Consider the following 27194-nt stretch of genomic DNA (forward strand, 5'->3'; position numbering starts at 1 on the left):
GAGTGGATTTCTGATTAGTTTAAAGTGATCTTCATTGAAAAGAACAGTGCTTTTCTTTCAAAAATAAGGACATTTCAAAGTGACCCCAAACTTTTGAACGGTAGTGTACATGGATGTGGTGAGAGAGGACATGAAAGTGGCAGGTGTGGTAGAGAAGGATGAAGGATGCGGAAGACAGGGAGCAATGGAGATGAAAGATCCGCTGTGGCGACCCCTAATCGGGAGCAGCCAAAAGAAGAAGAAGAAGAAGAGGTGTATAGCCTAATGTATGACTTGTAGTTTTTCTAGACGACAAACAAATATTTCTTAGATTGTCTAATCCTTTATTGCTTCTACTTGGCCCATATAATACACAGCTAAAAGAAACCACATTGTGTCATTTTCTTTGTATTTTGCCCCACCCTGTATTGCCACCCCTGGTAAAGTCATTAGGTCTAACCAGGCCACCCCATATCTACACCCCGGTCCTCCTAAGGAAATGCACTGTATCATGAAAGCTTCAGTCAGTTACTGTACAATAATGTTTATTAAAGATAAACCTTCAGATGGAATATCTAATATAGAGGTCAGTTGTGTGTGTGTGTGTGTGTGTGTACACACACACACACACACACACACACACACACACACACACACACACACACTTCACTTTACAGTCCACCTTAAAAAAAAAAGTAGTATAGTTTCCTGAAACGCCCCATGCCTAAAGCCACACACACACACACACACACACACTACCTGTCAGAACAGTGTGTCTGTCTCCAAATTGAAGTCAAAAGGCAGACAGGATTTGGGTTGAGTATATATTATAGTATATATTGGCAATCGAAATTATTTCAGTGTGTGTGTGCGTTGTTGCTGGTTTTAAATGTCAGCTTAGATTGAAGACTAAAGGCGGAACATCATATTCATCATGTCTAGACGACTTTCCAGCTCTCCAACACCTTAAACTCTCACTCAGTTTCATCCGTAGAGCTCATCTACTGGAAGCACCCAGAGACTCTGGACACATCTGGAGTTTTCTTCACAGCTGGACTTCAACTTCACCTTGACGGATTTTCTCTGGCAGGTAGCTGGAGCAGCTGTTTACAGTCTTTCTAAAGCCTGACCACCATGTTGGATAACGACAGGTATGCAGGCAAGAAGAGGAAGAAGCCTGTCCAAAAACAGTAAGTGGTTATATATTATTCAACAGCAGCATATATATAAATACTGTGGGAATAGGAAATGTTTTTCACAATCAGGCTGTAAACATGTAGCAGTGGTATCCTGTACCATGTACCTATGTACTTGTTTGTTTTGATTTGGGAAACATTATTATTATTATTATTATTATTATTATTATTATTATTATTATTATTAGAGCCATTCATACAGGTTCATTGAGGATAATTGTTCCTCCTTGAAAGACTGAGTGGAAATCCTAAATCGCGCTCTGTTGGATATCTAGTGCACTGCGCGTTGTGTAAGCGCCATTATTTCAGTGAGGTGCTTAGGGCGCCTGTGTAGGGAACAGGGAGGGATTTGGGCACGACCGAAGTTTACGAGCGGAGCTTTTGCTCGCACGCGATGCTCGTGAGAGGGAGGGGGGAAGAGCAGAGGAGCGCGCGCCGGGTTCCACTGGCCTCCAGTGTGTTAGTGTAATCTGATCGCCCCCCCCCCACCCCCTTTAATGTGGGAACGCGCTTTTCCCTCTCCGCTACCCCTCTGTTGACATATTTTAGGACCCGCTTTGTTTTTTTCTCTCTCTCTCTTTTTTCTTTTCAAAAAAAAAAGAAAAGAAAAACTTGTTCACACGAAATGAACTAAGCAACCCCGCAGATGAGGCAAACGCACGCGAGCCGAGAACGTGCTACTGCGCCTGCGCACAAGTCACTACCTCATTTTCGCCATTATTGTTTTCTACTGAAGCTCTAGAAAGAAAACATGAAGTCAGTTAAAGATGTAACTCTCTTATTATGAAGATAGAACATGACAATTTGATACGCTCAGCTTTTTATACACAAGGAAAATGTTTTCAAGTTGACTTTATCTATCTATCTATCTATCTATCTATCTATCTATCTATCTATCTATCTATCTATCTATCTATCTGTCTGTCTGTCTGTCTGTCTGTCTGTCTGTCTGTACATTTTAAAGATGTGTGTGTGTGTGTGTGTGTGTGTGTGTGTTGTATCCTTGCTCAGTAAAAGATAATATCTGACATTAACTCGTTAGGAAATGTTTTCAAGTTGACCAATTGATCGATCGATCGATCGATCGATCGATCTATCTATCTATCTATCTATCTATCTATCTATCTGTCTGTCTGTCTGTCTGTCTGTACATTTTAAAGATATGTGTGTGTGTGTGTGTGTGTGTGTTGTATCCTTGCTCAATAAAAGATAATACCTGACATTAACTCGTTATAAAGGAGAATAGATGAAAGACAAAAACACTAACAAAAAAAAATGAAAAAAAATTTTGGAATGTGGATAGATGAAGAATTTGATATGCTCAGCTTTTTATACACAAGGGAAAGGTTTTCAAGTTGACCTATCTATCTATCTATCTATCTATCTATCTATCTATCTATCTATCTATCTATCTATCTATCTATCTATCTATCTATCTATGTGTCTGTCTGTCTGTCTGTACATTTTAAAGATGTGTGTGTGTGTATGTGTGTGTGTTGTATCCTTGCTCAATAAAAGACAATACCTGACATTAACTCATTATAAAGGAGAATAGATTAAAGACAAAAACACTAAAAAAAGAAGAAAAAGATTTGGAATGTGGATAGATGAAGATAGAATATGACAATTTGATACGCTCAGCTTTTTATACACAAGGAAAAGGTTTTCAAGTTGACCAATCGATCGATCGATCGATCGATCGATCGATCGATCTATCTATCTATCTATCTATCTATCTATCTATCTATCTATCTATCTATCTATCTATGTCTGTCTGTACATTTTTAAACGTGTGTGTGTGTGTGTGTGTGTGTGTGTGTGTTGTATCCTTGCTCAATAAAAGATAATACCTGACATTAACTCGTTATAAAGGATAATATCTTATTTGCAATAAAATTATTTCCCTGACAAAATGTTCTATTCATAGGTGAAAGACAAAAACACTAAAAAAAAGAAAAAGATTTGGAATGTGGATAGATGAAGATAGAATATGACAATTTGATACGCTCAGCTTTTCATACACAAGGGAAAGGTTTTCAAGTTGACCAATCAATCAATCAATCAATCAATCAATCAATCAATCAATCAATCAGTCAGTCAGTCAGTCAGTCAGTCAGTCTGTCTGTCTGTCTGTCTGTACATTTTTAAAGATGTGTGTGTGTGTTGTATCCTGATGTAAGTTTGTACATATTGTATCCTTGCTGAATAAAAGATAATACCTGACATTAACTCGTTATAAAGGAGAAACTGAATATCTTATTTGCAATAAAATTATTTCCCTGACAAAATTTTCTATTCGTAGATGAAAGACAAAAACACTAAAAAAAGAAAAAGATTTGGAATGTGGATAGTTTTTTTTTTTTAATGCTACCCACCGCGTTGACTCAGTTTCGTGGAATAACTGTTGTTAAATATATTAGTGTTTTACTGGGAAATACACCACTGGTATTTTCCATACAAGCTCCATCCGGGACATGGAGAACCAAAACCATGACATAAATCTCTATACGTCAGTCGTGAGGAAATCGATGAATTGTTTTGATAAGTTTGTGTACTTTTTGTTTGTGAATGTGTCTATATAATAAAAAGAAAATCTCACGTTGGCTTGAAGATATGAAGTTTATCTTCTCGTGGTGAAAAACTCGTATTTTTCATACGAAATACATCACAGATCTGAGTGACATATTTAGAAGAAGAAAAGAAGAAACCTTTATTTGTCACATGCACACTTCAAGCACAGTGAAATTCATCCTCTGCATTTAACCCATCTGAAGCAGTGAACACACACGCGCGCACACACACCCAGAGCAGTGGGCAGCCACACTACAGCGCCAGGGGAGCAGTCAGGGGTTTGGTACCTTGCTCAAGGGCACTTCAGCCCAAGGCCGCTCCATGTCAACCTAACTGCATGTCTTTGGATTGTGGGGGAAACCGGAGCACCCAGAGGAAACTCACGCAGACACGAGGAGAACATGCAAACTCCACACAGAAAGGCCCTCACTGGCCGCTGGGTTCAATAATCTCAAAATAATATTTAAACAATATTTAAATAACATTGGCTGGCGTTGAGTGGTCTATCAGATATATTCCATTCAGCTAGCATGATATTGAATGAGTTGAAGATGAGTAGCTGAATGGAATATATCTCATATACCATGAAAAAAGCCATTATTATTATTATTATTATTATTATTATTATTATTATACATACACACTCTTCATATCAGCATTCTCAAAGGCCAATGCGAGCTTACCCACAACTCGGTGCTGTTAGCACGGCAGTCTAGTTACCTTCCAGCAGGTGTAGCGTTAGCGAAGGCTAATGCTAGCACAGTCAAGCCGAATATTATTATTTTCCCTGTGTAATTTACTTAGTTACTTTTAAAATCAACATCGACAACTACATGCAACGTAGCAAACTGGCAGCCAAAATTCTCTCAAAATCTTCTGCTTTTAACGAAGCAAACCTCGTTTATTTACAAATTGTCACAGTCACTCACTAGTGCAGAGGTTTTACATCTCCGATGTGTCTCTTTTCCAGTTTTTTGATGTCCGTTGGTATGCTTTTCTCTTGTAAATATGCGTGAAGAATATGTAATGAAGTTTTGGTAGCATTTCGGATGTTCAGCGCGTCTTTAGTTTCAGTTTATTTATTTAGTGCTTAAACCTGGCACTGGATTTGCCTTGTATTTTCTCTTTCCCGGCTGACAAAAAAATGATTGTGTGCATGCACGGCAGAAAAGTTTTGTCATTGAATCTTCGCATGAGCTCTGATGTCTGACATTGTGTTGTCTTGACAATGTGCAATATTATAACAATATTGCACACTCATTCTCCATTGGGGAGAGTGGCGTAATACATGGAGGATAAGCGATATGATAACAATATTGCATGCTGTCAATAAACCCACTAGAAGGGAATAGAGTACATGTTTTTATTCCATGGAGAAAGTGTCCTGTATGCATAATAATTCCTGATATTTCACTCTGATGACGTCACTGCTGACTAGACGTGTGTTATCAAAATGGCTGACTGCTTCAAAATTAAAATTCTTTTTTTGATTAACTTGCGTATCTTTTGTGGATGTGTCCAAATAATATAAAGACCATTACATGGTGGCATGAAGATATGAAGTTTATCTTCTCATGTTGAAAATATTTTCACTCGTTCACTTTGCTCAGCTGTGAATATGTACATTCACCACTGCAAGAAAACTTCATATCTTCGCACAACCATGTGATATCCCCCCCTCCCATTGAGATATATATCAGTTATTCCCCGAAATTGAGTCGTACATGAGCTGATAGCTGACAAGGCGTGTAGCACCAAGTTGGCTATAAGCCATGTACGATGAGAGTGAGTGGAATAACTGTTTTATTCTATCCACATTCACTGGATTTTCAGAAACAGAGCATTTTTATTTTTATTTTTTGCAAATTTGACAAATAAAAACTTTATACAAAATGTCTGACAAAATCATTTCCGCTTAGAATGTAAACAAACCAGTGAAATGACAGTAGCAATTTGTGAAAAATGCGATAATAATAATTCTTGAAAAATTAAAAAAAGATACGTTCTTACCATCAAATACTTTTTTATTCCATATTTTGTTGGGTTTTTTTTGTATTTTTTGGGGTTTTGTTTTCGAGTAGAATTTTTATTTCGTCCTCAGTTGGTTCAGCAACACGCTCTGCCATTTTCTTTTTCTCTACTCACGATATATGAGCTGATAGCCTAGTAGTGGAGGAGCCAATCAGAGCGCACGATTGCTCATATCCAGTGAATGTGGACAGAATAAATAAACTTTATATATAAACACACACACACACACACACACACACACACACAGTATAATCTTGCATTTTTGTTATATCGTGTTTCTGTTTTTATTTGCAGTACAAAGAAAGCCTTATACACCCTATTTTTTAGTACAAACTTATGTCTTCTTATTTTATGACGTCTACCGTACATTATTGAGTCAGTACAAAAACATTTTAGAGTTCCAAACGTTTGTTTTCCAGCACAAAGTTAAATGATACAGAAAAAAAGTGTTTTATCTGAGCAGCATATTACATAAGAGAGCACTTTTCAGATTAAGAAAGAAAACATAATGAAGGCTGCTGGGTTTTGGTGCAAAATGAAGAAACAAGTGTGACAGTCAAAGCGTCCAGAAGAACTGTGGCTGGTTCTGCAAGATTTTCAGTAAAACCTACAGCTCATTTCCTTATAAAACTGCACTCACTGTACCTGAGACTACTATTTTTTGTTCAAGCAAAGGGTCGTCTCACACCAAATACGGACTTTGTTTCATTTATTATTGTTTACTCTTCTTTATGGTATTTTTTAATGTAAAAACATTGCATGTACCTAAGATTTTTGCACAGTATACTGTATTTATTTATTTACTTATCTTTCTTTCTTTCTTTCTTTCTTTCTTTCTTTCTTTCTTTCTTTCTTTCTTTCTTTCTTTCTTTCTTTCTTTCTTTCTTTCTTTCTTTGTGTGACCTCTATCAATCAGCATTGATTGGTTTGCTTGCATTACTGTGAAAATGTATGCTTGAATGCCCTATAGTTTCTGTCTTTGATGTAAAGAATCTGCATACTATATTACTTAAATTTTCTTAAAATCTTACAACCCCGATTCCAAAAAAGTTGGGACAAAGTACAAATTGTAAATAAAAACGGAATGCAATGATGTGGAAGTTTCAAAATTCCATATTTTATTCAGAATAGAACATAGATGACATATCAAATGTTTAAACTGAGAAAATGTATCATTTAAAGAGAAAAAATAAGGTGATTTTAAATTTCATGACAACAACACATCTCAAAAAAGTTAGGACAAGGCCATGTTTACCACTGTGAGACATCCCGTTTTCTCTTTACAACAGTCTGTAAACGTCTGGGGACTGAGGAGACAAGTTGCTCAAGTTTAGGGATAGGAATGTTAACCCATTCTTGTCTAATGTAGGATTCTAGTTGCTCAACTGTCTTAGGTCTTTTTTGTCGTATCTTCCGTTTTATGATGCACCAAATGTTTTCTATGGGTGAAAGATCTGGACTGCAGGCTGGCCAGTTCAGTACCCGGACCCTTCTTCTACACAGCCATGATGCTGTAATTGATGCAGTATGTGATTTGGCATTGTCATGTTGGAAAATGCAAGGTCTTCCCTGAAAGAGACGTCGCCTGGATGGGAGCATATGTTGCTCTAGAACCTGGATATACCTTTCAGCATTGATGGTGTCTTTCCAGATGTGTAAGCTGCCCATGCCACATGCACTAATGCAACCCCATACCATCAGAGATGCAGGCTTCTGAACTGAGCGCTGATAACAACTTGGGTCGTCCTTCTCCTCTTTAGTCCGAATGACACGGCGTCCCTGATTTCCATAAAGAACTTCAAATTTTGATTCGTCTGACCACAGAACAGTTTTCCACTTTGCCACAGTCCATTTTAAATGAGCCTTGGCCCAGAGAAGACGTCGGTGCTTCTGGATCATGTTTAGATACAGCTTCTTCTTTGAACTATAGAGTTTTAGCTGGCAACGGTGGATGGCACGGTGAATTGTGTTCACAGATAATGTTCTCTGGAAATATTCCTGAGCCCATTTTGTGATTTCCAATACAGAAGCATGCCTGTATGTGATGCAGTGCCGTCTAAGGGCCCGAAGATCACGGGCACCCAGTATGGTTTTCCGGCCTTGACCCTTACGCACAGAGATTCTTCCAGATTCTCTGAATCTTTTGATGATATTATGCACTGTAGATGATGATATGTTCAAACTCTTTGCAATTTTACACTGTCGAACTCCTTTCTGATATTGCTCCACTATTTGTCGGCGCAGAATTAGGGGAATTGGTGATCCTCTTCCCATCTTTACTTCTGAGAGCCGCTGCCACTCCAAGATGCTCTTTTTATACCCAGTCATGTTAATGACCTATTGCCAATTGACCTAATGAGTTGCAATTTGGTCCTCCAGCTGTTCCTTTTTTGTACCTTTAACTTTTCCAGCCTCTTATTGCCCCTGTCCCAACTTTTTTGAGATGTGTTGCTGTCATGAAATTTCAAATGAGCCAATATTTGGCATGAAATTTCAAAATGTCTCACTTTCGACATTTGATATGTTGTCTATGTTCTATTGTGAATACAATATCAGTTTTTGAGATTTGTAAATTATTGCATTCCGTTTTTATTTACAATTTGTACTTTGTCCCAACTTTTTTGGAATCGGGGTTGTATGCTGTTAGATTAGATTAGATTAGATTAGATTAGATTAGATTAGATTAGATTAGATTAGATTAGATAGAACTTTATTGATCCCTTTGGGAGGGTTCCCTCAGGGAAATTAAAATTCCAGCAGCATCATTACAGGATAAACAGAGAATAGAAAATAGAGAAAACTTTTAGATAAATTAAATTAAATTAAGTATTTACATATACAAATATAAAAAAGAATAACATATGGTAAAAGAAAGGGGAAAAAAAGATGTTACTGAACATCTGGAACTAGACTGATCCTGATACTGATCCTGATACTGATACTGGACACGTAACCTGGAGCACCTTGTTTCTTCCTTTCGAGCTATCGCGTTCAAAATAATCTCCGGAATTTATCTCAGCGTTGACCACGACATGTGTTTTCGATGTATAACATGGCTGATGTGTGATGAGTTCACATTTCATCCGAGTGATTCATATTTAGCAGGCCAGTACTGGGCGCCAGCCAGAGTAAGATCATTTGCAAATGGCGAAGACTGTTGGACTTCACAAGCTCGACGCAACACGCATGTTTTATTTTTGACCCAAACAAGCGTAGTCATAGCACAGCTCGACAACACCTGCACATGCTTCCATTCTGAGTGTGCATAATTATGTTTTGCCTACTTGTTTGCATTACATTTTACTAATGAACCATTGAACTGAAACTTGCATGCTCAAAGACAAATACTGTCCTGCTAGTCTAAACATAGTCTCATTATTAGCACAGAGGAAGTCTGGGAGTGGTTTTTGATGTGGCTTTGAGGAGAGAGGCTTTATTGTATCCTAAACAGGCATCATGCTTTGGCTGGAGATCTGTTGCTTCCCGAGCTATCTGCGAGCACACTTTCACCCACTTTCATTCTTACAGTAGGTTACACTACAATTATAAAACCATACCATTAAACTGCAACAAAATAACACCACACATCTAAGAGCTAGCGTTTCATATGATGATGGTTGGATGTGTAAAAAAAACCCCAGACGTTCCATTCTTATAACACTATAACAACTATAATTATAATCATAATTACAATATGAAGACTATAGTCTACAATGGATGTGCTCTACGTGTCATATAATTTCGTACTGTCTTATCCGGGACACATCAAAATGAACACTGTGTTGACATTGACGTGTAGCATCTTTACTTATCCTGCATTCGAGTAAAACTTCTGACACGGTCTCTGACTAGGAAAAGCCAAGGAAAACCCAGAATTCCTACTCAGGAAACTCAGGGCGGTCTTCTCAAACCTGAGTTCACCAAGTGACGTCAAATTAAAAAAAAAATATGGCCGCTCAGAGCATCAAAAATAAACAAAATAGTAGCTGTTTCAGATAAATCATCATCATCATACAGACATATTCATTTGTTAAATCTAGAATACTGACTGTCGAGTTCTCCGTATTGAGGAGGTGAATATAAATCACTCATTACAGGCATTTAACAGACACTCTTATCCAGAGCAACATACAACAAGTTCAATAATTTTGTACCTAATCTGCATGTCTTTGAAGTGGGAGGAAACCCACACAGGCAAAAGAAGAACATACAGACTCTACACAGAAACCCGGAACCTTCTTGCTGTGAGGTGAAAGTGCTAACCACTACATCACCGACAGTTAGCCGGATAGCCTGTTTCTAGCAAAAGACAAACATGGAGGGGTGTGTGTTGTTTTTTCCCACCCCCAATTTGTATTTGAATTGGACGGTCAAAAACAAAGTTCCAACTCTTCTTTTCCAAAGTAAGTCGAACATGTTACTCTACTTCATGGTGGGAGATGATTGTGATGTTTGGATTGTTTGTTCAGAGACACAAAGTATTTTTACCTCCGCCAAGGAGGTTATGTTTTCGGTAGCGTTTGTTTGTTTGTTTGTTGGTTGGTTGGTTTGTCTGTTAGCAACATTACGGAAAAAGTTATGAACGGATTGCTCTGAAATTTTTTCCAGAGGTGTGACTGGTTACTTTATTTATTTATGCCAAGCCAAGCCAAGAAGAAGCCTTTATTTATCACACGTACACTCAAGCAGACTTAGGCCCTGTCCACACGGCAACGGATTCAGGTGACTCCGATACAATTGCTTATCGTTTAGGCCTGGCGTCCACACGGCGCCGGCGTTTTGGGTGCCCAAAACGCAGTCTTTTTGAGAACGGGTTCCAGAGTGGAAAGATCTGGCAACGTTGCCGTTGTGAAGTCGTCTGGATGAGTAAAACGGATTTGTTTACGATGACGTCACAACCACATGACTGTGAATGCTTCACGCCGGGTAGAAGTGTAACGAATATCACCAGGAAAAAGCCTTACAGAGCACTAGTGAGAGTGAAACACGAGCTTGGATATTATTATTATTATTATTATTATGTTCAGTGTTAGTTCACAGTAGTAATGCAAGAAGCAGAATAGTGACAGTAATAGTGAAGCAAAAACATGCAATTGTACAAACACTGCAGCTCTACAGCAAAATATTCATTTATGAAATGGTCTGATTCTTAACACCAGTAGTGCCAATGATCTCACTGCGATGCGATGCGAGTTGTCAAGAAATCCTATAAATTGGTTAATGAAACGCGCTTACAAAATATTTTCACTGTGAATATTTATTGTGTAATGCCTGGTGCAAAGTGAGAGAGAGAGAGAGAATAGCCCTTAGGGCAGAGTCAATCCCGCCAGCAAAAATAAGGGGAAAAAAGGAGCGATCTCACCTCTTCAGATGATGGTTTAAGTCCTACAATACATTCCTCAAAAAAGGGCGTAGAAAAGCAAATTAATCCATCAACGTGTATCATTCAAATTATTCCGGACAATTAAAGACGCCGCCTTCCGCGTACGTCATCCTCGTCGCCATTTTGGAAAGGTCAAAGCGGAGAATAAAGATTAGCTGCGTTTAACTGTACCAACAGGTTTACCGTCCAAAGGAGATCACATGGGATTACCTTTCACAGGTGAGAAACAGCAAATTAATCCATCAACCTGTAGTATTCAATTTATTCCGGACCATTAAAGACGCCGCCTTCCGCGTACGTCATCCTCGCCGCCATATTGGAAAGGTCAAAGCGGAGAATAAAGATTAGCTGCGTTTAACTGTACCAACAGGTTTACCGTCCAAACGAGATCACATGGGATTACCTTTCACAGGTGAGACTGGAAAAATACTTTTCATTGTATTTGGTCATTATAATGTAATTTTACGAACAGATTTTCCTGACTTTGTGGCTAATATGAAGTCTCGCGCATAATAGTTTATGCGCATGCGTCCTTACTTCTATTCCCATACGAAAAAGAACAGTAAAGAACTTATGAGTTTACCACTGTCTTAGTAGTAAATCCTTATAAATATAAGGATAAATCCTTATAAGGATTTATAAATAAATATATATGCCATGTATGATTTACTCCTGAAAGTGGCCCCTTTTGCATTTTCCTCATACTAATTTTTTATGAAAATCTAGTATGTATGAAGTGAACGTTGTGCATGGTTTTTACAGATAATGTGTATGATGAATTACACCGTCTTTGTATGCTTCATGTAATGTTTGTAGTTTTAAATTATATTTTACAGTTTAAAATGTATATGCCTTTTATATGTAAATCCACATATGTTTGTGTTGGATTTACATATAAAAGGCATGTACATTTTAAACTGTAAAATATAATTTAAAACTACAAACATTACATGAAGCATACAAAGACAGTGTAATTCATCATACACATTATCTGTAAAAACCATGCACAACGTTCACTTCATACATACTAGATTTTCATAAAAAATTTGTATGAGGAAAATGCAAAATGGGCCACTTTCAGGAGTAAATCATACATGGCATATATATTTATTTATATTTATAAGGATTTACTACTAAGACAGTGGTAAACTCTTATAAGTTCTTTACTGTTCTTTTTCGTATGGGTTGTTCTGGTGTGTCCGAAGGGACCGTCTTACAGCGCCCCTAGAGGTGTGGCATGTGTATTGCATCGTTTTCAGCAAGCGTTGCGTTGCCATATGGACCTGATTTCTACTGATCGTTGCCCATTTGGAGGCGATATTTTTTTTAAATAACATCACGTTGCCGTTGTCGTGTGGATGTGGCCTTAAACACACAGTGAAATTTAACCTCTGCGTTTAACTCATCTGAAGCAGTGAACACACACAAGTGAGCAATGAGCATACATGCATACCCAGAGCAGTGGGCAGCTATGCTACAGCGCCTGGGGAGCAGTTGTGGGTTAGGTGCCCTTGCTCAAGGGCACTTCAGCCCAACCTCAGGCCATGGCTGCCCCATGTTAACCTAACCGCATGTCTCTGGACTGTGGGGGAAACCAGAGCACCCAGAGGAAACCCACGCAGACAAGGGGAGAACATGCAAACGCCACACAGAAAGGCCCCTGTCGGTTGCTGAATTCGAACCCAGAAACTTCTTGCTGTGAAGCGACAGTGCTAACCACTACACCACTGTGCTGCCCATATAATATAAAATAATATATATTATTCTTACCCTTTAAACAAGTCAATGTGTCTGTAACTACTTTGGAAAGTAGTCAAAAGGAAATAAACAGCTATAAAATAAAATCCTAGAAATATTCTAGCAATTCTCAAAAAGCCTTCCTGCACCATATGGTGGCACCGATCTCCGTTTCTGTAGCCCTCGGCCTTTCACATAGCTAGAGTTACAGTGGGGGACTAGTCCTCTGGTAAGCGCAAGAGTTTGCCTCCCCACTCGCGTCTGTAATGCAGCGGACCTTGACAGACGGCAGTAGGTACCATTTTTATGATGGTCTTTGGTATGACCCGACCGCAAGGAGAACTCGCGATCTCCCAGTTGAGAGGCAGGCACATTAACCACTAGGCCAACTCGCAGTCTAGCAATTTTAGGTAAAAATTATAATCTCTTATTTCGTATCCGAAGGTCCGTCTGAATTTTGTTATGTTCCACAGAAGGCAAAGGCCTCGGGTGAGTGTAAGAGCAGTAACAGTTTAAAATTGTGGGTTGGTTGGATGTAGGAGGCATCCATCAGTCTTTTGAGTCTATGGATTCGCACTTTGCTGGGCATGACTGGCAAAACCGATTCTTGACAAGCAGTCCCGTCTGCAAAGGGTGCAGATATGGGTTGATGGAGGGTGTCCTCTCTGTTGCTGTTCCTTCTGCTGTTCTTTTTTTTTCTTCAGCCTGCCTCATCAGGGTCTTCTCATAGTTGCTTAGCTTCCAGGCAGGTCTATTAAGTTCCAGGTTCTCCCAGGAGCATAAGTCAATGTTCAAGGCCTTCAGGTCTCATTTGCAAATGTCCTTATAATGTCGCTTTGGTCTTCTGGTGGGGCATTTACTGACCGCAAGCTCTCCGTAGAGAAGGCTGGTTGGATGATAGTGATGGTAAATGGAGGTACTGTAGAAGTTGTGGTCAGACCTTTTATTTAACACACATACAGCAAGATAGGTGGCATGGTGGTGTAGTGGTTAGTACTGTCGCCTCACAGTAAGAAGGTTCTGGGGTCAAGCCTAGTGGCCCATGGTGGCCTTTCTGTGTGGAGTTTGCATGTTCTCCCTGTGTCTGCGTGGGTTTCCTCCGGGTGCTGTGGTTTACCCCAAAGTCCAAAGACATGCAGGTTAGGCTAACTGGTGGCTCTAAATTGACCATAGGTGTGAGTGTGAATGGTTGTTTGTCTCTATGTGTCAGCCCTGCGATGACCTGGTGACTTGTCCAGGGTGTACCCCGCCTCTCGCCCATAGTCAGCTGGGATAGGCTCCAGCTTGCTCCCGACCCTGCACGGGATAAGCGGTTACAAAGAATGGATAATGGACATACAACAAAATAAGCATAGAACTAGCATAGTGGTAATAAAGTTAATTTAATATAAATATATGTATATATAAACATGCACATTTATTTTCCAAGACAGGAAAAAAAACTTTGTCAGAGTACAGACAGTAAGAACAGGACAACCATAAAACCAGGATGATGGGGAAACTAGTCTCACTTAGGAGAGAGAATGAGGACTGCCAAAGAAATGAATGTTGTAAAAAGGTGATGACACTAGGCTAGATATGAAGTAGCTAACCTGACTGGAAAAACATAAAACAAGGAATGGCTAACTACAATAGGCTAAGCTAACAAGAAATACAAGAGTGGGGAGCTACTCCTGCCCTCTAACCGAGTGTGTCTAGACATTCAAAAACACCTACGTGATGGAATGTAGATGCACACACACAATCTTAGCTGTTCTCAAACTAAGGGGGCTCGTATAAAGAGTGGAAGAGGGACCAACACCAACACCAACAAAACAGGCTAGCAAACAAGCAGGATAACAATGAGCCAAAAGGGCGTCAATGTGCTGCTTTTTAACAGATAGCTCTGCCTTTTGGTTGGGTTCTTGCCTTCCCATTGGTCCATTCCTGTCAAGAGTTAATGATGATTGCCAGTAGGTTCTCTAGAGACAGAAGAGCAAACAAACAGGGAAAGAAAGAGACCAGAGAGAGTGCACACAAATGCAAGCCCACTGACACGTAACAATTTCTACCATATAAAATTATTTACAAGAAAATGCTCATTTTTATGATGGGTTGGTCTTATTTTGTGTATTTTTTCCCCACACAAATGTTATTAGATATGCACTTGTCAAGCTTCTCGAGTTTACAACAAAACTGCCCTTCAATATGCTTTCATTTTCCTTCAATAGGAAACCCTCTAATGATGCCACCAAGTCCAATCCATCGAAGAGGCACAGGGATCGCTTGAACACCGAACTGGACAGGCTGACCAACATGCTTCCCTTCTCTGAGAGCGTGCTCACTCGCTTGGACAAACTCTCAGTCCTGCGTCTGAGCGTGGGCTACCTGAAAGTCAAGAGCTTCTTCAATGGTCAGTCCGAAAGCAGTTTGTTTTATTTGGGTAAAAGTGGACAGAGTCAGTGTGACTTTTGATGAGTCAGAAATCTCCTGTTTATCGGTTAGTATGAGTAGTGAAGTGTTTGCTTTAGGGTCATTCAGTCAAGTCAGTAACTGAATCTAAGGAAAGAAGGAAATAATTTTTGAAACACTCTCCAGCTCAGGTCATCATCGTAATCGAGTCCAGATGTGTTTCCATTTAAAGTGATTTCAAGTTACAAAACGTTCCATGGTACTAGGCTCCATGTAGCAGCCTACAGCCTTCTTTAGTTTGTCCTTTGGACACTAACCCATCACCATGCATTGTGAGATTTTATAAGAATGTTGGAAATCCTCCACTATACTCTCAGGCATGGCTCGACAAAGAAAAAACATCCAAATCGACTGCACTTTCAGACTTTCAGAAACGGGTCACAGTAGAACCTTTGACTGTCCAAAGAACCCTGCAGAAAGACTTTCGTTCCCTTCGTTGTGTCAAGCAGAAGCTATAGATGTTGTCCTGATGTCATGACGCTTTACTCGGTGACCATAGTCACTGGGTGAAGATGAATATTCTGTGCACAGGAATGATTATCACATGGACAATCTGATTCAACAAACCAAAAGCACATTCTTACGACTTATACTGGTGGCTCCTCGACTGTTAAAAATCAAACAAGTTCATATCAGTAATGAACATCTGCTAAGAGACAAATGCCATGCATGACCTGAAACAATGACCAAATGTCTAGACAGGTTGACCTTTAACTCTTTACCCCTTAAAGCAGTTGCTACAGCCACCCTTGTATATATACACTACCGTTCAAAAGTTTGGAGTCACTTTGAAATGTCCTTATTTTTGAAAGAAAAGCACTGTTCTTTTCAATGAAGATCACTTTAAACTAATCAGAAATCCACTCTATACATTGCTAATGTGGTAAGTGACTATTCTAGCTGCAAATGTCTGGTTTTTGGTGCAATATCTCCATAGGTGTATAGAGGCCCATTTCCAGCAACTCTCACTCCAGCGTTCTAATGGTACAATGTGTTTGCTCATTGCCTCAGAAGGCTAATGGATGATTAGAAAACCCTTGTACAATCATGTTAGCACAGCTGAAAACAGTTGAGCTCTTTAGAGAAGCTATAAAACTGACCTTCCTTTGAGCAGATTGAGTTTCTGGAGCATCACATTTGTGGGGTCGATTAAATGCTCAAAATGGCCAGAAAAATGTCTTCACTATATTTTCTATTCATTTTACAACTTATGGTGGTAAATAAAAGTGTGACTTTTCATGGAAAACACAGAATTGTCTGGGTGACCCCAAACTTTTGAACGGTAGTGTATATACTGTTCACCCTTAGAATATATTTACAAGAAAAAAAGTCTAAAGACAAGGTTTTAGACAAGGCGTCATATGTCGTCATTATGGGATATACACGGGGTCGTCATATGTCGTCATTATGGGGTAAAGAGTTAATCCGACTGGATTTCTATCAATTGGCCGTTGCAGGAAACCTATCAATATTTCAAGATGGAGGAATACATTGTCATTAGATATACGAGTATTATGATAAAAGTAAGTTCATAATTAGAATAAATTGATGCCAAACTTGTACTGAACAAAGGAGAAACATGTGGCTTATTGAAATAACGAGGCCAGTGAAGTGAACGTACATGAGGAGCTTTTATCTTGCATCAAAGCAATTAGTCATACAAAATGCCATTGAGTCAGTCATTTGGCTCCGTTCAGTCATGAAGCACTCATAAAAACCCTGGGCTGTCTCTCTGTTCTTGAGCTTAACTACATATCTTAACCACACCTTATTCGGCCTTGTTTATTGTCCGAGAAAAAATCATGAATAAAAATGATTACTCCTTACATGGACCGATCTCCGTCTTTCAGAGGTTGATGTCTGTCTGTGTGTGATGCATGAACTGAAAAACCTGAAAGGAAGCATGTTAGGAAGAACTAGGGAGTGTGGTGAAAGAAAAAAAAAAACAACCCACATAATGCAAAAGATTTACCTAAGAACAAAACATTTTTTTTCTCTTTCCATTGCCTGGAAGTCTCCACCTGAGATGGTGACATTCCTGATGCCTTGACTCCTCCCTGTGTTCAGGACACCCCTAGCTGCCCTCTTACCCAGTTCCTCTTTTCGTACTTTTGTACGAGTTCTGTATGAGCATGCCACATGGCGCTTCCTGTATTCAGCAAATTAACCTTTCCGTGAACTTCTTGTAAGCATCACAAGCAAAGCCTCAATCTGGTTTCATGCTAGCTTTTTGGTATAGTTTTCTGTTTTGTGCAGCACTCTATGAGGAGCTCTTGGTCAGCCAATAGGAGAGCAGGAGGTGTATCTGTGCTATAGTTTGCTCCAAAATACACTCCTGGGCAAAAAAAAAAAGGGCCAAACCTAAAGTTTTTCAAGATGAAAGTGAATTGTCTCCATTCATATTCTAGGAAGTGTGCGCTTAATACGAATATGAATACAGCACATCAACATTCATTTTTCCAGAATTGGACGCACATACTATAAACATTGTGGGAAAACCTTTCTGAGCACTTATCCTTTGTTCCCGAGTTGTCCTTGTCTTCCTTCTGTCCATCAAACTATGAATCTGACTGAGGATTGAAAACTTCTGTGGCATAGGTAACAAGTAGCCAGTGATGATAGTCATGATAGTACCTACAGTGTCTTGAAAAAGTATTCATCCCCCTTGGTGTTTGTCCTGTTTTGTCGCATTACAAGCTGGAATTAAAATGGATTTTTGGAGGGTTAGCACCATTTGATTTACACAACATGCCTGCAGCTGTAAAGGTGAAAATTGTTTTATTGTGACACAAACAATAATTAAGATGAAAAAACAGAAATCCGGAGTGTGCATAGGTATTCACCCCCTTTCGTACGAAACCCCTAAATAAGAGCTGGTCCAACCAGTTCACTTCATAAGTCACATAATTAGTTGATTAAGATCCACCTGTGTGCAATGAAAGTGTCACATGATCTGTCACATGATGTTTGTATAAATCAACCTGTTCTGGAAGAACCCTGACTCTGCAACACTACTAAGCAAGCAACATTAAAACCAAGCAGCACTCCAAACAGGTCAGAGACAAAGTTGTGGAGAAGTATAGATCAGGGTTGGGTTATAAAAAATATCTCAAACTTTGAATATCCCAGGGAGCACCATTAAATCCATTATAGCAAAATGGAAAGAATATGGCACCACTACAAACCTGACAAGAGAAGGCCTCCCACCAAAACTCACAGGACAAGCAAGGAGGACATTAATCAGAGATGCAACAAAGACACCAAAGAGAACACTGAAGGAGCTGCAGAGATCCACAGTGGAGATGGGAGTATCTGTCCATAGGATCACTTTAAACCGTACACTCCACAGAATGTGGCTTTATGGAAGAGTAGCCAAAAAAGTCATTGCTTAAGAAAACACGTTTAGAGTTTTCCCAACAGCATGTGGCAGACTCCTCAAACACATGGAAGAAGATTCTCTGGTCAAATGAGATTAAAATTGATCTTTTGGTCATCATGGGAAATGCCATGTGTGGCGCAAACCCAACACCCTGAGAACACCATTCCTACAGTGAAGCATGGTGGTGGCAGCATCATGCTGTGGGGATATTTTTCATCTGCAGGGACAGAAAAGTTGGTCAGAACTGAAAGAAAGATGGATGGCACTAAATACAGAGCAATTCTGGAGGAAAACCTGTTTGAGTCAGCCAGAGGTTTGAGACTGGGACAAAGGTTCACGTTTCAGCAGGACAATGACCCTAAACATACTGCTAAAGCTACACTGGAGTGGTTTAAAGGGAAATATTTAAATGTCTTGGAATAGCCTAATCAAAGCCCAGACCTCAATCCAATTAAGAATCTGTGGCATAACTTGAAGATTGCTGTACACCAACGCAATCCATCTAACTTGACGGAGTTGGAGCAGTTTTGCCTTGAGGAATGGACAAAAATCCCAGTGGCTAGATGTGCTAAGCTAATAGAGATATACCCCAAGAGACTTGCAGCTGTAATTGCAGCAAAAGGTGGCTCTACAAAGTATTGAATTTGGGGGAGTGAATACCTATGCACACTCCAGATTTCTATTTTTTCATCTTAATTATTGTTTGTGTCACAATAAAACAACAATTTTCACCTTTAAAGTTGTAGGCATGTTGTGTAACTCAAATGGTGCTAACCCTCCAAAAATCCATTTTAATTCCAGCTTGTAATGCGACAAAACAGAACAAACACCAAGGGGGATGAATACTTTTGTAAAACACTGTAAGATACCAAGAACCAAAGCGTTATGGGAAATCCAATTCTCATGTTGAAAACATCACATTCAAACGACCATGTTGTGTTACAGTCTTCTTTGCTCATTGCTTTGGAACATCCGTTATGCTTGTCGTTCTTTATCCATGATTGATCGCTTCTTCAGAAAGTATGATTCATGTCAACAACTTCAAACTATTTTACAGGAAGACATGCTATAAAATCCAAAAAAAAAAAAAAAGTGCCAGAAGGTACTTTTTAATATTACAACATATATCAAAGATAGCTATCAGTGGAAACATGCTACTGTAATTTGACTCACTGATCGTTTTCAGGTCCATACTCATCCTGAGGAAACTTCTAGAAGAACCCCATCGAGATGTTTCTCAGATCACGTTTTCAAAAACTGTCATGAGAAGTTCTGCACGCTCACTCTCACACTTTATCATGCACAATTAAGGAGACTTCAAATGGAAATGATTGAGCGAGTGGTTTCATTGATTGATCGACTGTGTTGGTGTAGAAGTGCAGACATTTAAATGAACAATACTTAAAATGGCTGACATTTTGTAAACTGTCCGGTATCAGATTGCTGTATTGTGATTCCAGATCCAATTCCTTCCAAGCCTTTGTACGCAGCTGAATGCGATTCATTGTGGTTCTGCACATTGTCTTCCCCTGACTGAGTTTAAATGTGCGTGATTATGTGTTTTTGTAAATTTAAAAGAAAACGGGTTTGGCCGAGATCCATCTCGAACCGCACTTGGACGGCGCTCAAAGACGTCGTCTTGCAACTTTTCATTCAGTTTCACAATGACACAATGACATTCCAAAACAAATATTTTCCTCCTTGAACGATCGAGGAAATGCTTAGCACGCAAAGTGGATCTGTGTAGAAAAAAAAAAAAAAGATGCAGCTCTTGTTAAGGAGGGGAGCGTTTACAACTCAAGGTTTGACCAGGAACACATGTTTGAACCATTTAGTTAAGAGCTAAATCTTTGAAAGAAAGAAGAAAAAAATACACAGCTCTGGGAACTGACCCAGCTAAAACAACGACTTAAAAGACTCCTTTTTTTTCTCAAACATGTCTCATTTATAATGTCTTTTGATAATGCTAACATTATGGTTTGGGGCTTTTGTACCTTCCCTGTGTTTCAGAGACTTTATTCAGATTTCACTGAGACACAGTGTTCAATCAAGGCACCAAAAAGCCCTTTAATTTTTAGCAAATGTGCACCTATCAAAACAACCCTCTACCCCCATGCAAACTGCTGGCTTATCAGATCCTGGCGTCTAAATTTACTCATATATTGGGCTAGTCCATCTTTGTTTTAAATCGTAATGACGCCAACACATTGGCTCCTTTTTCTCAGGCCTTTGATTATCATCTTGGAAAATGATAAAGATCAGACAAGCAAAATCCTCAGTGGAGAAAGATGGGCCTCTACTGAATCCCGATAAGCGAGCACACATCAGGGCTTGTTTGGCTCCGAGCTGGGTGCAAATAAATGAAAGGGTTCTAGCTTGTTCTGTCAAACCATACCTTCAAAACATGCAAATATACCACCTGGCAGAGAACTTGGAGCTTATTTATGCCTGTACTAGGTTTTCGGAAAGAGTTGGACATTCGGAAACAAAACAAAAAACAACCCAGTGAGACCCACCAGTTCGTTCTGGTAAAATTACCTGTGGAATGTGGTCTGGTTTGTTCCTGTATAGTTGAATAGATCCAGTGAGTAGAGCTTTCATCATCGTGATGATGCGGCTGACGGAGACAAAAAGAAAATGAGTGCAATTTTTGAAATTGCAAAAGCTTGTACACAAGCTTTGAAATTCCTTGCGATGTTTATGTGCCTCAGACCTGATTACAGGAGTTATCTATTCCCTTTAACTATTCAATGGACTTCTTGTGGTTTTGATTGTGGATTGTGAGTCAGACTGTAGTAAACACATAGACAGTAGCTAGTGTGTACAACCTGGGAGATAAAGATATTAAGCAATCATCTTTAAAGGTTAGTCAAGAGGTAGTCATAAAGTACATTTTGGTATTGCCCAATCTTATACAGTCAGCCTTCTAAAGAAAGAACTTGGAGAATCATTATCAACTGGAACCACAAACAAAAGGTCAATAATATAATAATTGTACAGTATTTATTTATTTTTATATACAGTACTGTGCAAAAGTCTTAGCACCCTATTTTTTTCCCCAAAACTTTGTTATAGATTTCTATTTTATGACTTCTACATTAGTACAAAAACATTTTGGGTTTCGAAACATTCGTTCTCCAGCACAAAATTAAATGTTTGTATCTGAGCAGCATATTTCATGAAGAAAACAAATACCCTGTCCACACTAGGGATTTTGTACCGATACGAAACTACTTTCGTACCGCAACACCTGTCCACACTAGCAACTATACCGGTACTCTAGTGGTATAACTGTATCGGTACGAAACCCACAAATGTATGGGTTTCGTACCGGTACAGTATCGGTACTGTAGCGCTTCGCTGTAGTGTGGACAGATGAAGCGGTTCTGTATCGATACAAATATAATGCGCATGCGCAATGAACCATTCCTACTTCTTCTGGCAATACGCACGTACTTTCCAGCTGTAAATAAAACGTCAAAATGGCTCAAAACGACCGTGGAGCTACATGGAGCAAAGAAAGGGGGGGGAAAAGGAGGGAGGAAGAAAGGAGGAAGAGGGGAAAAGGGAGAGAAAGGGAGGGGAAGAGAAGGGAAGAGGGAGAAAGTGAGGGGGAGAAAGGGAGATTCGTTTTCTTTGTTTCTTTCTCAACTGCCTCGCGCGTTTTATACGATTCGACTGAATAAATGACCACCAGAAATACAGACTGTACATTGACAACAAAAAGCACACACACGTTGTTTCATCCGCCATATTCTCGGAAGGAAGTTACTCGGTAACCACGGAAAGATTTCGCGCACGCGCATTTCGACTACCGTGAAAGAAAACCGCAAACATTTCTCGCTAGTGTGGACAGATGCACTAAACTGTACCGGTATACTTTGTATCGATACAGTTATACCACTTTCGTACCGGTATAAGTGTGAACACAGCAATAATGAAGGCTGCTGGGTTTTGGTGCAAAATTAAGAAGCAAGTGTGACAGTCAAAGTGTCCAGAAGAACTGTGGCTGGTTCTGCAAGATGCTCAGTAATGAAGAAGAAATGAAATGATCAGTTATCTATAAAGTCTTTGTCTGATGTTAGAGCTTGAATAGACTTCCTGTCTCATAACTGGAAGGCAGGAGTCGAGCGTGGTCTAGTCTCATATCCATCCGTCAGAGAAAGGTCCGGATTTCCTTTGAAGGTGCTGAAGGCAGGATTTCCATGTTTCAGTGGTGTTAACAGATCATAATAAATTAATTTCCTATCTCCTATTGGAGATACTGTAGTCAGTTCCTGTTACATTTTGTATGAGAAATAAGACCTGATGTGAATTTTAAGGTTGCTTTTTGCAGTGCAGAATCCTGCGAAATTGAACAATTTAACATAGAAGCACAAACAAACACAAATGAGGGCAGGAAAGAACCTGAAATACCTGGTAGGGCTTCTCCATCCCTGTTCATTGAATAGACTCAGGGTGTTTTGATGGTAACTTTGCATCGTACAGAACAAACACCTTCAAACCAGCCCTGCCCACTCCCATCATCACTCAAGCTGTAGTCTCTCCAGCCAGTCTTATAGCCAGTGAGTCTGTTATGTTTTGTCAATAAACATGGCTAAGAAAATGAACCTTCTGGACCATACTGTACCATTTCCCATAATTTGTCCATAGGCGGAGCTTCTGAGCATGAGACTATGACTCAACCTTCTCTGAACTACACACGGTCTTCTGATTCATTATGAGATACAGGAACATCAAAAGCTTCCTGACCTTAGTGTAGCTTTCCAAGCACTTTAAGCATGGATTAACTATAAATACGATAAACATTTGTAAAAATATTGATATGCTTCGTCACATTGCGTCAATGACTTGCAACAGTTGATCAACAGATTTAGCTGGCCATTTTCTCATCTCATCTCATCATCTCTAGCCGCTTTATCCTTCTACAGGGTCGCAGGCAAGCTGGAGCCTATCCCAGCTGACTATGGGCAAAAGGCGGGATACACCCTGGACAAGTCTCCAGGTCATCACAAGGCTGACACATAGACACAGACAACCATTCATGGTAAATTTAGAGTCACCAGTTAACCTAACCTGCATGTCTTTGGACTGTGGGGGAAACCAGAGCAAACCCACGCGGACAACATGCAAACTCCGCACAGAAAGGCCCTCGCCGGCCACAGGGCTCAAACCCAGGACCTTCTTGCTGTGAGGCGACAGCACTAACCACTACACCACCATGCCATCTGGCCAGGTTCTCTGGAAGTAATTTTTCCCCTCAGTGAGGTTTCAAATCCCATTCTGAAAACATGTTTACAAATTGCCCTGAGTAGGAATATAAAATTAGAACAGTCCTAGCTACGGATACATCGATACCATTTTTTTCCAACTTGAGTAAGAGAATGGTTTTTTGAACTCATCAAAATCCATCCATTACCGCTTATCCTGTACAGGGTTGCAGGTAAGCTGGAGCCAATCCCAGCTGACTATGGACAAGAGGTGGGATACACCCTGGGCAAGTTGCCAGATCATCGCAGGGCTGACACATCAAGACAAACAACAATCCACATTCACAGTCAATTTAGAGCCACTAATTAGTCTAACCTGGATGTCTTTGGACTGTGGGAAAAACCAGCACACCTGGAGGAAACCCACGCAGACACAGGGAGAACATGCAAACTCCACACAGAAAGGCCCTCATCGGTTGCTGGGCTTGAACCCAGGACCTTCTTGTTGCGAGGCAACTGTGCTAACCACTACACCACCGTCCCACCCTCATCGAAAGCAGTATATTATATATGGAGAGGTCATGATCTAATGGTTAGAGAAGCAGCTTTGAGACCAAAAGTTTGCTGGTTTGATTTCCTGAACCAGCTGAAGTGCCCTTGAGCAAGGCACCTAATCCCCAGGCTGCTCTGGGTATGTTGTACATCGCTCTGGATAAGCGTGTCTGCAAAATAACATTAATGTAATATTGATATTTATATAAGCCAATATAATACTTATATAGTATGATAATGATACTTATATAATTGATACAACCCCGATTCCAAAAAAGTTGGGACAAAGTACAAATTGTAAATAAAAACGGAATGCAATGATGTGGAAGTTTCAAAATTGCATATTTTATTCAGAATAGAACATAGATGACATATCAAATGTTTAAACTGAGAAAATGTATAATTTAAAGAGAAAAATTAGGTGATTTTTAAATTTCATGACAACAACACATCTCAAAAAAAGTTGGGACAAGGCCATGTTTACCACTGTGAGACATCCCCTTTTCTCTTTACAACAGTCTGTAAACGTCTGGGGACTGAGGAGACAAGTTGCTCAAGTTTAGGGATAGGAATGTTAACCCATTCTTGTCTAATGTAGGATTCTAGTTGCTCAACTGTCTTAGGTCTTTTTTGTCGTATCTTCCGTTTTATGATGCGCCAAATGTTTTCTATGGGTGAAAGATCTGGACTGCAGGCTGGCCAGTTCAGTACCCGGACCCTTCTTCTACGCAGCCATGATGCTGTAATTGATGCAGTATGTGGTTTGGCATTGTCATGTCGGAAAATGCAAGGTCTTCCCTGAAAGAGACGTTGTCTGGATGGGAGCATATGTTGCTCTAGAGCCTGGATATACCTTTCAGCATTGATTGTGTCTTTCCAGATGTGTAAGCTGCCCATGCCACACGCACTAATGCAACCCCATACCATCAGAGATGCAGGCTTCTGAACTGAGCGCTGATAACAACTTGGGTCGTCTTTCTCCTCTTTAGTCCGAATGACATGGCGTCCCTGATTTCCATAAAGCACTTCAAATTTTGATTCGTCTGACCACAGAACAGTTTTCCACTTTGCCACAGTCCATTTTAAATGAGCCTTGGTCCAGAGAAGACGTCTGCGCTTCTGGATCGTGTTTAGATACGGCTTCTTCTTTGAACTATAGAGTTTTAGCTGGCGACGGCAGATGGCACGGTGAATTGTGTTCACAGATAATGTTCTCTGGAAATATTCCTGAGCCCATTTTGTGATTTCCAATACAGAAGCATGCCTGTATGTGATGCAGTGCCGTCTAAGGGCCCGAAGATCACGGGCACCCAGTATGGTTTTCCGGCCTTGACCCTTACGCACAGAGATTCTTCCAGATTCTCTGAATCTTTTGATGATATTATGCACTGTAGATGATGATATGTTCAAACTCTTTGCAATTTTACACTGTCGAACTCCTTTCTGATATTGCTCCACTATTTGTCGGCGCAGAATTAGGGGGATTGGTGATCCTCTTCCCATCTTTACTTCTGAGAGCCGCTGCCACTCCAAGATGCTCTTTTTATACCCAGTCATGTTAATGACCTATTGCCAATTGACCTAATGAGTTGCAATTTGGTCCTCCAGCTGTTCCTTTTTTATACCTTTAACTTTTCCAGCCTCTTATTGCCCCTGTCCCAACTTTTTTGAGATGTGTTGCTGTCATGAAATTTCAAATGAGCCAATATTTGGCATGAAATTTCAAAATGTCTCACTTTCGACATTTGATATGTTGTCTATGTTCTATTGTGAATACAATATCAGTTTTTGAGATTTGTAAATTATTGCATTCCGTTTTTATTTACAATTTGTTCTTTGTCCCAACTTTTTTGGAATCGGGGTTGTACTTATCATTTATGTTTCCTTAGTTTACATCGTGGTCATGAAATCTAATTAGGCTAATAGTCTCATTCTTATGATGGTGTATTCGGGCCATTGTAGGTTAAAGCTGTATGGCCTTTCGATTTCATAAAATCGGTGAAATTTAGTTTCATCTGAAATTTGGTTATTGTGATATATGTTTATTTCTGTAATATCTCACAAAATATCAGGCCATTCTGTGGCTTGGAAGTTATTTAATTTGAGGGGATTCCCGAGCAAATAATGTGCATGAAATTGCTTGCTTCGCGCAGTCAAACAGTCTGTGTGCGCATGTGCAGGTTTACTTTCTTCTTCTTTTGGGTTTTACAGCAGCTGGCATCCACAGTGTTGCATTACTGCCATGTACAGGTTTACCTTTGAGCGTGCACTGACAGTTCCATCATTCTGTCGCTAAATGAACAGCTGATCACACCGAGGTGCTCGCTGACCGCCGATATTTATTAGTTTGGTCCTGTGTTTCCTTTCCTTCGTATATAACATAATGTCTTTTCTTCTCGCTTTCCGTTACTGTAGTCGGTCTTTCACGTTTCATTCGCACACTCACGTCCTCCATTTTTCTCTCCTGTTTCAAATTTGTATCCCACAATGCCTTGCACAAATGGGGAAAGTCCACCATGTGATGTATGACGTGGTATCTTGAATTGGATCATGGTGAAGCAGGAAAAAAAGCGGAGAATTTAGGGCCACGTGGCCTGAAATTCATTAATTGTTCTATTTAAAAAAAAAACTAATAAAATTGGAAGTCTGTGATTCGAATTCAGTAGCTTTCGGTCCACTAAACAAAAATAATTAGGTGTCGGGGA

At 39.7% G+C, this 27194-nt stretch overlaps 1 protein-coding gene across 2 annotated transcripts in view; it reads left to right on the top strand.

Annotated features, from left to right (window-relative positions):
- Positions 1–710: 710 nt before the first annotated feature.
- Positions 711–27194, top strand: part of LOC132891523 (aryl hydrocarbon receptor-like) — a 62975-nt gene continuing 36491 nt past the window's right edge. Inside the window, exons 1-3 of one of the 2 annotated variants that reach the window (XM_060929194.1) lie at positions 711–794; positions 962–1169; positions 15108–15289. In XM_060929194.1, the coding sequence (XP_060785177.1) occupies positions 1114–1169; positions 15108–15289 (238 nt within the window). In that variant the 5' untranslated portion in view covers positions 711–794; positions 962–1113. Of the gene's footprint in view, positions 1170–15107; positions 15290–27194 lie in introns of both variants that reach the window. The other variant, XM_060929193.1, reaches the window with a different exon arrangement.

This window comes from Neoarius graeffei, chromosome 9 (genome assembly GCF_027579695.1).
Source record: "Neoarius graeffei isolate fNeoGra1 chromosome 9, fNeoGra1.pri, whole genome shotgun sequence".
Taxonomy (NCBI): Eukaryota; Metazoa; Chordata; class Actinopteri; order Siluriformes; family Ariidae; genus Neoarius; species Neoarius graeffei.